The 17,521-nt window shown below is 48.2% G+C and overlaps 1 protein-coding gene across 1 annotated transcript in view; it reads left to right on the top strand.

Annotated features, from left to right (window-relative positions):
- The window catches only part of T265_04460 (hypothetical protein), a gene marked incomplete at both ends in the record, with an annotated part of 21,155 nt that extends 3,634 nt beyond the window's left edge, over positions 1-17,521 (top strand). Inside the window, 3 exons of the mRNA XM_009169209.1 lie at positions 12,891-13,009; positions 15,645-15,951; positions 17,383-17,521. Coding sequence (XP_009167473.1) covers positions 12,891-13,009; positions 15,645-15,951; positions 17,383-17,521 — 565 coding nt within the window. The remainder of the gene's footprint in view (positions 1-12,890; positions 13,010-15,644; positions 15,952-17,382) is intronic.

The raw sequence follows: 17,521 nt of genomic DNA, 5'->3' as shown, positions 1-17,521 counted from the left end.
GCGAGACTGGTCTGGTACATTAGTAATGACATCTGAGCCGCTGGATCAACCGCCGTCTGGTGGTGTCTCCTCGTTCGGTGGCGAACTGTCTGCAAGTTACTTACCAGGTCAACAACCAACAGATGGTGGACAAATTCACTTATCTGACCAGTTTTGCATCCTGTCCGTGACAACACTTTGAAGTGACTGCCGGAATCGCTAAACTCCACTCCGTTTTCCTCCAACTTGTATACTTCTAGAGTCGACTTGAGTGGGTCTACAGCACGGCCGTGGGTTCAGTGTTGCTTTGCAGTTTTGGCCCTGAGTCGTTGTTTCAATGCGTGTGCGCGCATGGAAGGCTGGTTGCTTGTTTTGGACTATTAGCGTTTTCCTAACATTACGCGCGTATCATGGGACCTGTGCTGAAACGTGACCAAAGGGTTTTAACAACAGACCGACTGTTCATAGTATGAGTGGCTCGATTCGAGTTGGAGATTCGTATGCCTCGTTGGGACGTTTGCTGAAGCACATGACCCTGATCCGAAGTGTGATTCGTAACTGCGGTGACGCATATCTCGTCTACGAGACTAGTTCGTGGGCGACCCATCCTACCAGTGGTTTGAAGTACTCACTGTCCGTCAGCTCAAGTTCTCTTGCTGTTACGTTTGCTTCCTGCATCCGTGGTTTCCTGTGCATGTTACACTAACCGCTGCCATGTACTACGCCACCGCGGGCCACCATTCTGACTTACACGGTTCACTCTTGTCTAATTTCTGCGTTTGTCGTAACAGTTGAGCGCACAACACCATAACAGCCAGCGGTGTCCCGCATGCCTCATACTACGGCTGTTGCCGTATTTCGATCACCGGCGATTCGATGAGTTGTCCTCATTCTGTCCCATGGCAAACCCTAAATTTCAATATGGTTCGTCTGCGATCTCGTCCATGGACCTCGGTCCATGTCTGCGATGAAAAAAATCTATCCATAACTGACAAAATCATTCCAAAGTCGAGCGGTATTTCTGCGAGTGACCGATGAGAATCGCTCAATACACACGTAGACCAGCTGGCGACTCAGTGTTTCTTCAACTATGGCTTTACTCGTCCGTGATCCAGTCAGGTGTTTCTCCAGGGTTTGGTTTGCAAGGCACGACCGATCACCTCACGTACAGCAAGCGTGTTTTCGCGACTTCTGTTCTTCGTGCGTCGGTCGGACACGTGACTGCTTTTGTGTGTACACTTTGTGTGTGTGTGTGTGCGTGCGGTAGTTTCAAGAGTTTTCGACTAAACCTTCATTCAGACCACGCTCTATCATAGTTGTGGACATCGCGCAAGCTGGCAAACGACCGAGCGTCAGCAGGTGAGTCACGCCACCTCACCAGGCTAACCGTGTCCTACCTACCACACATGCGAACATACACCGCTGCATGGTGTGCAAACGCTAACGGATAAAATGTGAGGGGACTGGTATCGGAATCTGTGGTAACGATGCGAACTCGGCTCCGCAGTCGTACGGTTACCAGCAGTTCTTTTCGATGCTCCCATCTTCTGTACACCACCAGAAACAATGAGGAACAAACAACGAGTGTCTGGGCGTAATACACTACTCATAAGGTTGCTGAAAATTCCTCGACAGCCCACTACGGGGCCCATCAGGCAGATGCAGTCCCCGAGTTTCCGTCAACCTTGTGTTCTATTTAAGCCCAAATTAGACAGATTTGGACAAATACACTCATTTGCATATCAATTTGGTTTTGACGGTAGACTCAGCTGAATCTCCCGTTTATAGTGTCACTCTTGGACTAGCTCGGAAATTCGCGGACGCCTCTGGTCACTGAAGACACTCTCAAGCTGGTCGGGATTACATACCGAACCTTATTTGGGCTCCCAATTCACTTTTGTGTTTATCCCTACCTGTTTACTAGTTGCGTTGTTTAGACTCCGCCAGTGAAATGTTCCGTTGCGTATTTTATGGAAGAATCGAGTCTTCCCCATTTTCAACAGATTACGTTTACTCTGATTCCCTGAGAACTAATTATGGCGGCATTAAGTACGCAAGTTGATCATTAAAAAAAATAAATCGTTCAGCTGTAGCGCCCTTTCGGTGCCTAGCTGCCATGCCACACGAAGGAAGCACGAGGGCTGGGATACTGTCAGGTTACCCAAGCCTAGACAGGGGAAGTCGAGAGGCAGAGGTCCGGTTCGAACCACGGACGTTGCGGTCAGTAAATTCGGACTCTGGCCACTTGAGCCATCTCGGTCCGATCATTATGGTCATGGTATGATATATGCTATGGTATAAGGGCGACTGCGCACGCACACTCACTGAGTCTCATACTAGGATGATCGGCACCGGTGTGCATTCGTCCGCTCGATCATTTTTGGTCGCACGCGTCACCGGATGGTCGGCCAGGTATCTGCAAATTCCGGACTGTGTAAACTTGGCATCGTTCGTGCCTCATTCCGGCGGACTGGCATCCACTTCCGTCGTACTTAGTATTATATACGATTTTATGGTGTTTCATCCAACTCTGACTGTAGGACTGCGGGATGGGCGGTCGTGTTGTGTCTATTTTGTATGATGCTTAGCTGGTAGAGCAGAACAGACATACGCGCGCGCGCACACACACGTCTAATTTACGGGTTTGATATCAATTCAAGCTGATCTATTGATTGACGTGTAGTCATTCGTAGCAAGTGAAGCGTAGATTGTCACTTGTAGTTTGGGCCATTGTATTACGGAGGGGACGGCGCGTATCGATCACGGCTCAACTAGCTGTAGTTCATAGTTAAGGATAGCGGGAAGAATTTGCTTGCTCCTAGTCAAGTTAGAAAGAAACAACTTGTTTTCCTGGCTAGAATGAATCGTTCAGCTTTAGCCCCCTCTCGGTGCCTAACTGCCATGCAACCCAAAAGTTGCACGACGGCTGCCATGTTGCCCAAGCCCAGACAGGGGAAGTCGGGAGGCTGAGGTTGGGTTCGAACCACGTACCTTCCGGTCAGTAAATCCGCGCTCTTACCACTTGGGCCATCTCACCCGTTAGTTGGTCAGAACTCGCTTCCTGCCAACACTTTACTGATTTGGATAACTTTCAGGGGGGTTGGGGTTGTCTATAGTAAGACATCCAGCTTTCTGGCGGAATATAATCCAGACCTCAAATATCCATTGCCCGAGGCTACCACTCTGCCAATCGATCTTTGTGACGACCACTCCATCACTTCCAACAGCGTGCCTCAATTCATCCAACTGACTCCTTTATTCTACTGAACAACCACCTTGCGGTGGGTTGTTCATATCGAAATGCAGAAATCTAGTTACCAACTTCCAACCAGCTCCCTTCAATGAGTCAAACCGGTGACGTTGGTCTAAACAGGGGCACGCGAGCTGAGATACTGTCAGGTTGCACGACCGGATAAAGGATCGGTCTGGATGCTGAGGTCGGTTTCAAGCAACTGGCCTTCCAGTCCTTAAACTGGCTTCTTAACCGTTGAGCCATCCCGAGTTTGGCAATGACAGACGTCCATTCCAAATTTGTGTCGCTTCTAAAGGCTCTAGAGGCCTATTGTCATGGTTTTGTACTCTGCTTCCCTTCTCGATCTTTGGTCAGTCTTTCTTCTCTCTATTTGATCACCGGGGGCGAGATGGCCCAAGTGGTTAGAGCGCGAATTTACTGACCGGAAGGTCCGTGGTTCGAATCCGACCTCCGCCACTCGACTTTCCCTGTCTAGGCTTGAGCAACCTGGCAGTATCCCAGCCCTCGTGCTTCCTTCGGGTGGCATGGCAGCTAGGCACCGAAAGGGTGCTACAGCTGAAGGCTATTTGATCACCGCTGCATCTCTTCAGATTAAATCTAGATAACTCAACAACTAGACCACTTTCAAGGTGGCTCAGTGGTTACAGCGCGAATTTACTGACCGGAAAGTCCGTGGTTCAAAACCGACCTGTGCCTCTTGACTTCCCCTGTCTAGGCTTGGGCAACCTGGTAGTACCACAGTCCTTTGTTGACCGGCAATTTGGCACTGAAAGGGTGCCACGGCTGATTGACTTTTTGGACCACTTTCGTGCAGTCCCCCTACAGATCGCCTTAATCGTAAAATCTCTCTTACAAGTCCGTTTTCGTGATTCCTTCGGAGGGGCGACCATCCGACGTCATTGTCTTTCGGGATTTTGTCAGCGCTCCTACAGTTAAAATGAGTTTTATGCTTTAGCAAACATATTCGGCTCGTGCCCCAACCAAATAAAGGACTGTGATTGGTCGGAAGTGAAGTACCAGTAGTGATAACTGATGTAGCCGACGAGTTTACGTAGACAGTGGGCTAGGAGATATTCCACACTAACCGGAGGAAGAATGCATCGAGCACGCTGAGCATTAGACTGGGAATATTGGGAGCAATCTGTGTAATGTACTACTCATAAGGTTGCTGGAAATCCGTCGACCGGATTGAGAACATCACAAACGAGAGATTCAGCTGGGTTCCATGTGAATCTCTCGAAAAACCAAATTAGTTTGCAAATGAGTCTGTATTCGCGAATTTCGAGCAATTTGGTTTCAAGTAGAACATAAGGTTGACGGAAACCCGGGGACTGCGCCCACCTGATGAGCCCCAAAAAGTGCGAAATCGGCCGTGGGCTGTCGACGGATTTTCAGCAACCTTATGAGTAGTACATTACACAGATTGCTCCCAATATTCCCAGTCTAATGCTCAGCGTGCTCGATGCATTCTTCCTCCGGTTAGTGTGGAATATCTCCTAGCCCACTGTCTACGTAAACTCGTCGGCTACATCAGTTATCACTACTGGTACTTCACTTCCGACCAATCACAGTCCTTTATTTGGTTGGGGCACGAGCCGAATAAAATAGCGAATAGTGGTGGACGCAGTCTGTTCTGTCACAAGTACAAACCACTGGCGTCGATTTGTAGGCATAGTTTTGGTCGCTTTGAACTTTCTCGTTAGTTGATACACCTGGCCTATTTTAGTGCTCTTGCTTTCGAGTTTTTCTGGAGCGTGTGTGAAACTGTAGTAACAGTGTCCTGGCCGCATAACATTTGCCTTTCTAAACACGTGATCTCGAGTGTATACATGTTTTGTTTCACCGCCGATAGCTAGAAAGATAATTTGAACGAACAAGTCGTTCAGTGGGTTGGAAAAAACTTGTTGATCCGGAGCTGAGAAACGCCGGTTCGCGGCACTGATAATGGCAACCTACCGAGAACAGCGCTCCAGCCTGTTCACAATGTCTGATCGCACGAGTCTGCTTGTTTTTTGCCAACCTGTTTTTAGTTGTGAATCGTATGCCCTCATCAATTCATGACGATATCTTCTTCGAGTCCTCTGATGGCTCTGTGAATAAGGACGAACGGAGACTTTGCAGTTGATGACCGGCGTTCGTACAACCAGCCATGAGAAATTCACTACACGCACTGTGTCGATTTGGGCGTCCTGATCCCTCGCCAGCAGGTTCCTTGGCGTTGGGCATACCTTCTCACGCGTCCCCAAATCGAAATAAGCTAATTCCACTATGGTGGAACTCTTCAATCTCGATAGAATAATGCCTGTTGGATCGCGAGTTGGCCGCGTCAGGCTTGGGAAACTCAAGGAAGGCCGAAATTCGGTCAACTGTGTATTGGTTAGACAACCTGTGACGCAATCCATGCGCATGGGCGTCGTTAAACAGAACTATTGCAGTCGCAATCGTAGCCGGAACTGGTGACACTAGGAACGGTAGAGGAGTATCCAACAAGAGCCAGTCTTCTATCTGCCGTTGGGCGAGCGATTGCGGGTACGGGTTATGTTTGGGTAACAATGGCCCTGAGGACCGCACGCTTGTTCCTTACACTTACCAATGAAGTGCAGCCGATAACAGAGGAATAAGTTCGAGAAACTGTGGCGAAGTAGACTCGTTCAGCTGTAGGACCCCCTTTCGGTGCCATGCCACCAGAAAGGAGCACAAGGGCTGGGATACTGCCAGGTTTCCGAAGTCTAGACCGGGGAAGTCGAGTGGGGGTTCGAACTACGGACCTTCCGGTTAGTAAATTCGCGCTCTTACCACTTGAACCATCCACTGACGGGCCAGCTTGCCTGTGTGGATAGCGTGGTTTGGGCGAAATGCGCCGTTGCATGTGCTGCAGCGCCAAGCTGGTCGTTAGTCCAGCTATTCGAATAGCAAAACTAGTGGATCCTTTTTTTTCTTTTCGGATAACTTGATCGGTGGCTACTGTTGTCAGTGTTTAAATGCTCTTTTAACAGCCTCGACATGAAAAACACCCCGCTCTAGCACGACTGGCAGTTCCATGTCGTAGAGATGGGTTCAAACAGTACTGCGTGCTTTCCATCAAATGTCGAAACAAAATATTAGAAAATCAGCTTATGAGAGCTCTTTATCAGGTTGAATTCATCTCTTATGATCTGGGTCCTCTAGGATAGACGAAATCTAAGATAGATCAAATCATGAATGCGATGAAAATGTGATAAGAATATCCAAACTACCCTGGAGGAGGTTGTGACCAGGTGCTCTAGACGTTTGTGTATTTGTCTGAAGCACATTCGGAGTGTGTACCTCACTAAAATTATGCAAATACAAACATCGATTATCATATCAGTGGGAGAGTGCGTCTAAAAGATGTGCCTTAGAAAGGCGAACCATTCGACCCGAGTCTCCGAGTAAGCTGAAGATGTTGAATGAAATCGCGTGTCTCGATGGTGCTTCTGCGCTATCAGTTGAACCATTTCTCGCGTTTGATTGTCTGATGGATGAACCTTAGTTGTCGCATATCAGAAAGTCGACAAAAGAGGACTAGTCGGGGAGTTATGTCCAACCAAGAAGGTGATGCCGTCTTAAGCGACCGGACTACGGGGCTTTTCTCCTCATCTGTCCCTAGTTGTGAGGAGTAGGACAACGACTATTCCACTGAGCACGCACTGTTCTTCACCCCTTATTATCCATTTCCCTTCGCTCTCATTCAACTATTCGAGACATCTCGGAAGGAAGCCCTGAATTTGCGACTCATCCAATCAGGTTGTATGCTGAGAATGTTCGAAGCACCAATAAGGTCACCTGGTGGATCCCGACGATAGCTGACTGACCATGTGATGTGTCATGTTCAAGACATCAATGTTACCGTCCCTGACTTGTAATCGTTTTCCAGTTCTGCTCCAGAGATGAGCAAGCAGCATATCAGGTCACCGATTGAGGAGTATTATTCACACTCTCCTGACCACCGGCGGACGGGGAAGTCATTTGTACTTACAGAGGTTCGGAATACTTACATTACATTGCATTATTACAGTGGAACTTGCTTGATCACTATCCTGGCTACTAACCCTGGGTTACTTGCCATGCCAACCGTGAAATCTGCAATGCCAAACTGAAGTTGTTGGGACTAGTAACTTGCCTAGAAACGTATACGTCAGTTATGCGTCCGCATATTTCATTCGAGTGCCTGGCAGTTGCTCCGAGGAACTCCACATCTGAGTAGAATGCCGTCAAACTGACCAAGATGCGCATGTGATCACAAGTAGAAGAGACGAATGTTTAGTGATGGTAGATGTTGCGGACTGAAGTATCTAGGTGTGAAAACACAAGGCAGGAGGATAATAGCTGCATGCACAATGGAACACGTTCATGGATCGAGCTTACGTGTGTTATCTGGGAAGTTCCGGAAATTTCCATAACATTTGTATGTGGATGTTTTGAAGCCCATATTTAGGATTCTCACTTTGGATTTCGTGTACCGCGATGGTTCTCCGTACCTGCGATGATCATTGCCGTCTCTCTGGATGCGGACTCCGAGATGGGACACATCAATCGTTTGAGAGATTGTCAGACATGGCCCAATGGCGCCCTCGATGCATCGCGCTGGTGCATCGAAGCTATTGCCTTCACCGCATAGCTCCCTTCCCAACCCTCACTTAACAGTCCACTCGCCCCCATCAGACTCTCAAGTCAGAGGCTAGGAGCACGATTTTTGAACATAACCCTACATTCTTCCACTGTCTTCATCAGACTTTTGAGTCGTAGACCCAAGGCGCTGTACCTCAACTTCACCCTTTTCCTCGATCTACTCAACCAGGAAGTATCATTTGCCCGCACAGTTCTTTTTCCACCGGTGTTCCTCGCCGCGACACCTTACCGCCACACAAACAAACGCTGTTAGAGCAGCTGATCGTCAGCTATCTGACCGACCTACCTTGCACACCCCGCTTCCCATTAACAATAAGTGAAACAACTGCCAAATGCACGAGATCCTTCCTACATAGGAGCTTTCAACGCCTCTATGCTTTATCGGCAATGCTTGCCCAGAATTTACACTCCTTTATAGTTGGTGTATGCCTTGTCTCTCAGACACACACACATACGAGACATCAGCGTGGTCTTGTATCTTAAAACGCCCAGGGCGAACTCAGCGTCTTCGTATTTCACTCCGCGTCCGGTGATCCAGATGCAATGACTTGTGAAGTATATGGTCTTGAAGTTGCGCTCGACTCCAGAGTTACAATCACCTCGTTGGCTTCCGCACTATTGAAGCTCGTGTTTCTGGATTGGATGTCAATTACTGCGGTCATTTTAGTGTCCTTGTCGGGTAAACCTCTGTGCCCCAAGTGGCAAGTGATACTTCATACACTTGGTGTTTCACTCACATGACCCAGGTAATATTGGTATTCAACAGTGGTGGTCGATACTGTGAATCTTGATTAACTGGTTTGCCAAGTGAAGGGGGACTTTCTAACCTATCCATTCCATTCCAGAATGTGAAAGCGGGTTCTGTTGTCCCGAATGAACCGTATATTTAACCAAGTTAACACCATTCGGTTTCGAAGTCTATTGACAAATCGATCAGATTGGTTTTTGGTGCTTGGTGTGATTTTTCACTCGACTGATTGGTGGAATTCTATGGAAGCGCGTGATGTTTGTACACGAAACTAACTGTTTGTCCTGGTTGTTGTCTCCAACTCGTCCGCTTCGTTTACATTAAAGTCTCCATGTGGCACCGATGCATAAACAGATGAAGCCGTAGGGTCTCAAAGTGGCCAGTTGACACAACAGGTGTCTGTTGAGCAGTCAGTCTTAGTTGTCGGAGTTGCTTCAATATCTAACGGGGGGGGGGGGGGCTCTTTTTATCCATCAATTGCGTGAACTAAACTGAGTGAAGTTGACCTCTTCCCCCCGTCCTCCATAACCGGAATTATCTCAGCAGGACAAACGGTTTTTTCGCCAATGATTCACACCAAACCGTAGCAGGTTAGAACGGTCCTTCCCAGTTACTCTTGCTTTTATGTTTATGGCGTAAGTAACGTGAATCTCTGAGAGGTGGCTCTAGCATCAATTGCGTGAACTAAACTGAGTGAAGTTGACCTCTTCCCCCCGTCCTCCATAACCGGAATTATCTCAGCAGGACAAACGGTTTTTTCGCCAATGATTCACACCAAACCGTAGCAGGTTAGAACGGTCCTTCCCAGTTACTCTTGCTTTTGTGTTCATGGCGTAAGTAACGTGAATCTCTGAGAGGTGGCTCTAGACGTTGAGATGGGGAAACGTTTCAAACGGGGATATTCTGAATTTCGATACTGTGATCCCCCAGAATTGGGCCACTGTGAACCACAATGAGATGTCTGCTACCCTTCTAATGGAAGACCGAATCCCCCCTGCCTGTGATGGTTTTTTCTTACACGAGAGTAATTAGTAAAGTTTAGTAAGTGCGTAATCTTCTCCTGCTCCCATCTAGGTGTGTTTTTGTTAGCCATCAGTCTTACTGGACCGGCGGGGCGCTATGGTCGGTTTCCATCAGAGACACTAACATCCCTCCTCCACCAATAATGGAAAAATGGAGTTAAATTCTATCAAATAGGGGACCGTCACTTCGACGTCGTGCCTTATTAGGAATGCTCTATTCGAGTCTCTGTCGGGAGGGTGTCTCTTCCAGGTTGCTCGCTTTCAAGAGATCTCACAGATCCCGTAAGCTTGTTCACTTACATCGTTTGTTACCGTCAGGACGCGCCCAGACATGGAAAAAGTACATGTGCAGAGAGTGACATATATCCAAGGTCATCATCGGTACGACACGTTCGGAAAGTAGGTGCGTTGCCGGAGCGCACCAGACACGGCTTAGCAACATAATACCAGTGGAGTGGGGCTGAAACTGTTCACGACCGGAACACCGCCATTGGCTGTACAAAACGAACGATTGGACGACCATATTTGGCCATTTAGTCATCCTATACGTATTTACACAGAAGCTCTGTATGTTTTGCCCTGACAACGCAGCCGTGTCCAGAGTTGTCTGTCTTCTTATCGCGTAGTCTGGCAGGCTCGGTGCAGACGTAGCCAATAGACGGCCACCCACGATACAACAATTACGCGTCTTCCAACGCATAGCCCGAATAAGGGGCTACCTTTGATGAAGGAATCCCCCGGTTGGATGTCGTTGGCAAACGGAAAGCCGTGTGACCCAAACAATTTAGTCACATTCCGTTTGCGTCCAAAGTCGGGTCACCAGATTGTTGGGCGCATTCTTTAATTCATATTATGGATTGTGAATACCACACAATGCTGTCTACGAACCAACTTAACAATATCTTATCCTCGTATGCTTCCCTTGCAGTTTCCGCCTCATCGACCACCTCTCTTTCTGATAAGCTGTTCTGCGTTGGGTCGTTGGCTTGCAAAAAAAATCCAAATACACTAGAATGCCAGTCATCCACCTCATCAGAAATGTGACACAAACTGATCATCCTAGGACCTGTGTAGACGAATGACCTCGAGACCACATGTTTTCAGGACATACATACGGTAGATCTATGCATCCTAATACAGTACCATCTTTCCCAAGTAAGGGGGGGGGCATTTGACCGATTCTCTTAGGTGACCTTTCTTGGGGGAGGGGGGAAGGCAGATTCCCTTTTGTCTCAGTGTGCACGACTTTTATCCAGTTTTTCACCTACTTGAAAGTCACACTACCCGGATCATGTACACGACAAAACACATGCTTGATTCTGTTCCCTCTGCCTTCCGCCGTCCATCGGTCGTTCATTTGTACGTTTTTTTTTGTAACCGGAACAGGCGACTTTACGATTCCGGGATCTCAGACGTTTACTCATGCTCCCTTTCGTTTGCACTCCTCGCCCCGTCCACTGCAGTCAATCATGTGGACTTGTTCCACACAGCCTCACAATCGTCATCCATGTTTTTCTCTGTCCATTGATTCACACGCCTATTCCCATGCCCTTCAGTCCTCCCACCCACCATCACATGCCATTCGGCCAAATCTGAATCATCGTTTGCCAGGTTTGTGCGTTGCTACCAGAGCGCCGGTTGTAAACACACATGCGCCTGGCTGTTGTTGTTGCTGCTGCTTGATCCCATCGTCCTGCTGTGACAATTTCCCGACTGTGTCTGACAATGATCCGGAGACTGTACGCGAACCAAAGCCGTATGATAGAAATTAGACAAAAAAAAACGACGTGTGAGCATTCTACTAACGTGGTATAGTCCTGTACAAACTAAAGCCGAAATGATAAGTTCCAGTACTCCACGGCGAAATTCCAGAGGCTTTCGAAATTTGACCACAGATGTGGACACCGACACACCAGATCAGTGGTGCTGAGGTTCGTCGAACTGTTTTTTGAGGAGGACAAATCGGATGGTGACGCTTCACAGACTTCGTCGTTTGGGTTACGAACTTCGAGTACCGAAGGATCGTCTGCCTCGCAGCACCGATGGTGCACGATATGACTTTCCAGATGTTATACCTTGCTGGACGGTAATGCAACTCTGTGTCGGTCCCTTGGCTTCCTGCTCCGCCCACTATGGTATATCAAAAGGCACGGTAGCTCTAGACAGCCCTTTATCGAGACAAAGGTAAATCACTACAACTGTATTTATAGGGTAGTCACAGTGTTCCACAAGGTCGTGCCAGAATGTCCGTGAGGGGCCGAGAAGCGTCGAGTCAAATGTGCTTGACTCGGATTGGCTGGCATTCTGACCAATCAGGGCATGCCTTCGTCTAGCCCGTGTCCTGCACGTGACACATGCGTCCAAATGATGTGAGGTTCGGTTATTAGGGACGGCTGGCCCCCGAACACCAGAGGAACACGTGGGCCGGTAACCTGATTAGCAGCCGCAGCATCTGTTGGAGATGCTGTGGCACATGGCTTCGTCGTTCCCCTATCCGAACTTTGCTTTCACACCTCAGTTCGGCATCTGCATCGATCTGCGAACTAACCAGATATGTTTTACCACATACGCCGTTATGAGGCGATCCACACTTCGGTATTTTGAGCTATCGCCTGTGAACTTCAAATCCCTTCTCAACGTACCATTTTTTCATAGTGGACGGGCACCCGCGCCGTACTCAATTTGTAGCTGCTTTGCCCCGTTAGCCTTTTTATTTTCGTGTCAGCCTAATCGTCTGATCCATTTTCATGAGCTTCTAGAAGTCATTGTTGACAAATTCACCGTTTTCTAATCCTATTAGTACATCTGGGTGTATAGACAGCAGTCCACTCTGTTGACTATGATCAGGTTTATGGGTTTTCCATTATCCTATCGAAATTCGGATATGCTAAAGACCACCGAAGCCAGACTGCTATCCTACGGAATCTACAGTATCGTTCTTACTCAGCCATCATTTTTTTAATGTTTCCCTCAACGACAGATCAATTCCTAGATGGTATCAAAGTCTCGTTCTTCCATAGTCTACCTGTACGAAGGACAGTCATAGAGTTGACGCCAGCATCACTGCATATCGAAGGAGATGAGCGTTTATTTAACACACGTGGAAAAGCTCACAGTGTAGCTGAAGACAACTAGAATGTGTTTGAGTATAGTTCAATTCTGACCTGTCACACGTTTACATGTCGAAAAAAAAACTCACCATTGGATGTCTCGTCTTTTCCATTCTCACCAACTACAGCCACTTTTCCGGAGCGTCACCTCTACCGCAAGATCCACTTCATTATTTTCATCACAAATCTTGGGATGACTTTGTCCACCCCACTTATGCGGACTTGTGGAGCAGGCACCAAACGAAAGGTATGTGTTCGGATCCTGGTTTTTCCCCGTTACATTCATTCATTTCGCCCTCCCCCCTTATTGCACTTTTGTGGTGTTTTTGTCCAACACCAGGCACCATAGTTTAGTTGGATGTTGCGTCTGTTTGACCGGACCCACCCGTTCTGTGACCTCACATCATTAGAGCAGGATCCACTCAAGGAAACTAGCATCACCCACCATGCAACTACCCCCATTGGGAAGAATATGAACCAGGAGCTTCTTTGGGGAATCCTGCAGCTATCGGTGCGGTTATGCGTCAACTGACGCAGCCTAACTTAATTCGTGGTGCGGCTAAATTCGAGAGTTGTCTTCCATATCCGAACCGCTGAACCCGGCACATCATTACCTGTCACGGACGATTGTCGTGGTTTCTTAGTCACCTGGATGACCTCAAACGAAAGTCGTTCCATTTTGTTTCAGGCATAAGTGCCAAGCAACCCATAGGAATCACGAGGGGATGAGATACCGCTGTAACAAAGCTGAACTTGACCCGTATTCGAAAAAATACTCTTTCAGCTGTAGCACCCTTTCGGTGCCTAGCTGCCATGCCACCTGCAGAAAGCAAGAAGGCTGGGATACTGCCAGGTTGCCCAAACCTAGACAGGGGAAGTCGAGAGGTCGGGTTCGAACCACGGACCTTCTGGTCAGTAAATTTGCGCTCTAACCACTTGAACCATCTCGCCCCAATTGACCCTTATTGTGAATACTACACTCGGCGGTGCCAATTCACTTTCAGATAGATGTTTTTTGATGCGGTTCAGGTATTTGAGACGGATGAGCCCGACAAAGTGCATCATCACTTATTCTCTGGGCGGATTCAAACTCCGAACTACCTCTAACTTTTGGTAGGTAGGTAGGTAGGTGCCTGGTGGAACTTGTGGTAAACACCCATTATGGGCTCGTTGACAGTGAACATTAGTTTAGATAACTCAATAGTGGGGATACTGGCGTCCAACCGAGAATTCTGCTCACATCCCACCCCTGGCGTTTGATTACTTGTGTCCCAGAATTATCTTAGTCCCTATGCTTTCTTCGGGTTGCTTGGCAGCTGTGTACCGACCAGCAACCGACACGAACAAGCGAGCTCCTTTAGTTACCGTGTCCGATTTTCATCTCATCAGTGTGTTGTATCCCTATCTGACTTTTCCTTGTATTGTCTAATTCGATCCCCTCATTTCTGGGCCCTTTTTCTATGTTTCCCATGCGGCTCGTTGCGTTTGTCATATCCTCATCATTGTCACGTGATATCCATTGTTTGCTTTGTACGCTTTCTTCGCGCCTGCGTCACCATTGTATGAGATAACCTGCCAAACCCGTTGTTCCCTCCTTCCTTGGTTGTGGTCATGCTTTGTCGACCGTCGACCTCTGATTGGCTACCGTACTGTGGCACAGGTCTGAACAGAACTGAGGACGACTGTGAATGAAATAAAACCATGGGGTGGGATGTGGTGGAAACTTGGCAAAGGCGTGCCTCTGTTTGGTTTAAGGACGAACTGGGGACATGGTCGTCGAACAAAGCACTTTTAGTAGTCCAACTTTGATGCGGCCTAGAAAAAAAATGCCGCGGTTTGGTCAGGTACACGGAAAAGACAATTCGCTGAATTGAAATTATTTAAAGAGTGTGTGTGAAATCTGATTTTACAGCTGGATGCCTCCTTGACCCTCGACGAGAAAAAGTTGCTTAATTTAAGGACAACAGGTTTAAAAAAATGTGGAAATCAAGCGAGGTCGAGGACTAGTTGCTAGATGAAAAGCCTAGCATTTCGCAAAGTATTTATGGCCAGGTTAGCTGGCTAGTTGGACTTTGTACTCTAGGTGTGCAGTAAGGTCGTGCTATCCACGGAACTATCCTTCGCCCCCCCCCCCCGTAGCGCCGTTAGCGCTCCTCGCTATTTCGAAAAAAACGTTAACTGCAGCCGCCCTCCTTCGGCGAAGCATTCTTCGATGGTAACAGATATCTCAAAGCAAAATGGTCTTTTCGCTGGATTCATCCAATTTTGTCTGCTATTTCTCAGGTTAGCTATGAGGAGCGCTTGAACCAAAACTGAGAATTAATGTCGCGGACAAACTGATCGAAATATGGCAGAATTAGCCAATAATAGCTCATGCTTCCCGGGTCTAGAAACATCTGCCCATCTGTTTGCCGCAACGGGAAGGCTTTACAGCTTTACGCGAAACATCAATATGTTCCCAGGGGGCGAGATGGCCCAGGTGGTTAGAGCGCTAATTTAGTGACCGAAAGGTCCGTGGTTCGAACCCGACTTCCGCCTCTAGACTTCCCCTGTCTAGGCTTGGGCGACCTGACAGTATCCCAGCCCTCGTGCTTCTTTCTGGCGGCATGGTAACTAGGCACCGGAAGGGTGCTACAGCTGGACGACCGATGTGTTCCCAGCTGGTAGCACCTGCGTCATCAGTATTATTACAGTGTTCAAACACGGTGTTTGTTTTCATCTGTTCACTGAGCCACAGGAGAATTATGTTGATGGAATGCAATCTTCCAGCTCACAACCCGCTCCTCCTATTACTAAATAACGAAACGAAACGGCTGATTGTCTACCTTGTCTATTCATATCGTCTTATGGTAGTTCTGTTTTTACTTTCCACTCTCTCAAAGCACTCGAAGAGGCTCGATTGGTTCACCCAAACAACGTGGTTTCATCGTCCGACGGCTTATCTCATCCAGACATCCCGACATCCTCAGCTGGAGGGGTCGAAGAGGATGCTTCGGTGCGCATTCTCGACTGTCCGGACTACCGAGTCCAGTTCGGGAATCAGTCGTTTTCGGTTCATACGTTTAGTCTCCCAGCCAGTAGAGAGCTACCACGTGGTGTGGCCACTTGGACTAGTGTGCATGTGGATGGCGCTGCCGGAGAGAACGGAAGTCCTGATATCTTTGTGGTACACTATCACCGTCTGTACAGGTGAGAATCAAGTGACATTTTTCCGTGTTGTTGGTTCGCCCACCTTTTTCATTAGTTAGTGGTCAGTTTTGTGAACGAAGATGTTGCTTGTGGACGTGTGCTGTCTGGGGACAGAATTTCGCACGAGCAGCCGTGGTCATTTGAGTTGTCCAATTCGTTATTTCCTCGGTTTTTTTGCTGTCATGATCTCTGTATTCTCCCTATCGTGTAGTCTGAAGGCTCAGTGCAAGCGTAACCAAGCTGTCATGATCCGGAGGCCTAACTTACCAGGAATTAGCTGGCGCGATCGTCTTCAGAAGTGCGCCCATGAAAGCGCCTTCGCGCTAGTACCCAGCCTTTCAGCTTGGGGTTTGAAGTGTTGTCAGGACGCGCCCAGACATGGCAAAAGTACATGGGCAGAGAGTGGCGCATCTCCAAGGTCACCATCGGCACGACACTTTCGGAAAGCAGGTGCGTTGGCGGAGCCCACCAAACATAACGTAGCAAAATACGATCACTGGAGTTGGCCTGAGTGTTCAGGACCGGAACACCGCCATTGGCTGTACAAAGCGTGCAAGTGAACGACCGCGTTCGGCCCCGTAGTCATCCCATATATTTACGCAGAAGCTGCGTATGTTTTGTCCTGACAACACAGCCGTGTCTCGAGTTCTCTGTATTCTCCCTATCGTGCAGTCTGAAGGCTCAGTGCAAGCGTAACCAATAGATGGGGCCGCCCACGACACAACAAGTGTTATGTATGGAAAGTCGTACAGTCCTACGACCTTCCCCAGCCGTTCCCGCGTCTCAGGTTGCCTCTGCTTATGCCATCATTCCGAAATTATCAAATTACCTGATTCGTGATCTGTAGCTGTTTAACAACCGCGCCATTTAGCACCCACTGACGTTAATCTAGGTCCCTGAGTTATCGATTCCCAAAACGATGTCTCAGTTCCTTCACTGGCAGTAGGCATGTGTACGACGACCCGATACCAGAAAAATAATCTTGCTCGTCACGTGTTATCTTCACTTCGGTTTTCGTACGGCAAGTTCTCGAATAGAATTGATTGTTTTCCTACTTCAATGGGGATAAGTTCTTCTCTGGCTGATTATGTCATTTAAGTTCGCAGACAGAGCAGAACGTTTGCATGTCCTTGTTTATGCCGTCGTACTCAGAAGTGGAGGATATTGACACCTAACGACTCATTCGTTTTGAATGCATCAGCGACCATGGAATTCGCAAACACTCGGTATGCATGTACTCTACGCTATCTCAAGGGTCACGTGTACCAGGCCAGAGTAAGGGCAGTGTGGATTGCGAAGCCTGGCCTCTGCGGACATACGATGTGAGACGTCTTCAGGTTGTTGAGCTTCGATGCCTCAGGACCTTGTGCTGATGGCGTCAGCCAGTTCGTAACGAGGTAACTTCAAAACGGGTATTTGGTTGTGCCCCAGGTACTTCAATCGAGGAAACCATCTAGCACCATCGACTACGATGGCTCGGCCATGTTCCGTACATGCTGAAACACCTACCGTAATGATTGTTGTTCTCTGTGTCTCCTTCAAAATGGTGGAAACCGCGGGGTGGACTTGA

Source organism: Opisthorchis viverrini (genome assembly GCF_000715545.1).
Source record: "Opisthorchis viverrini unplaced genomic scaffold opera_v5_76, whole genome shotgun sequence".
Lineage (NCBI taxonomy): Eukaryota > Metazoa > Platyhelminthes > Trematoda > Opisthorchiida > Opisthorchiidae > Opisthorchis > Opisthorchis viverrini.
This window is presented reverse-complemented; position numbering and strand designations above follow the sequence as displayed.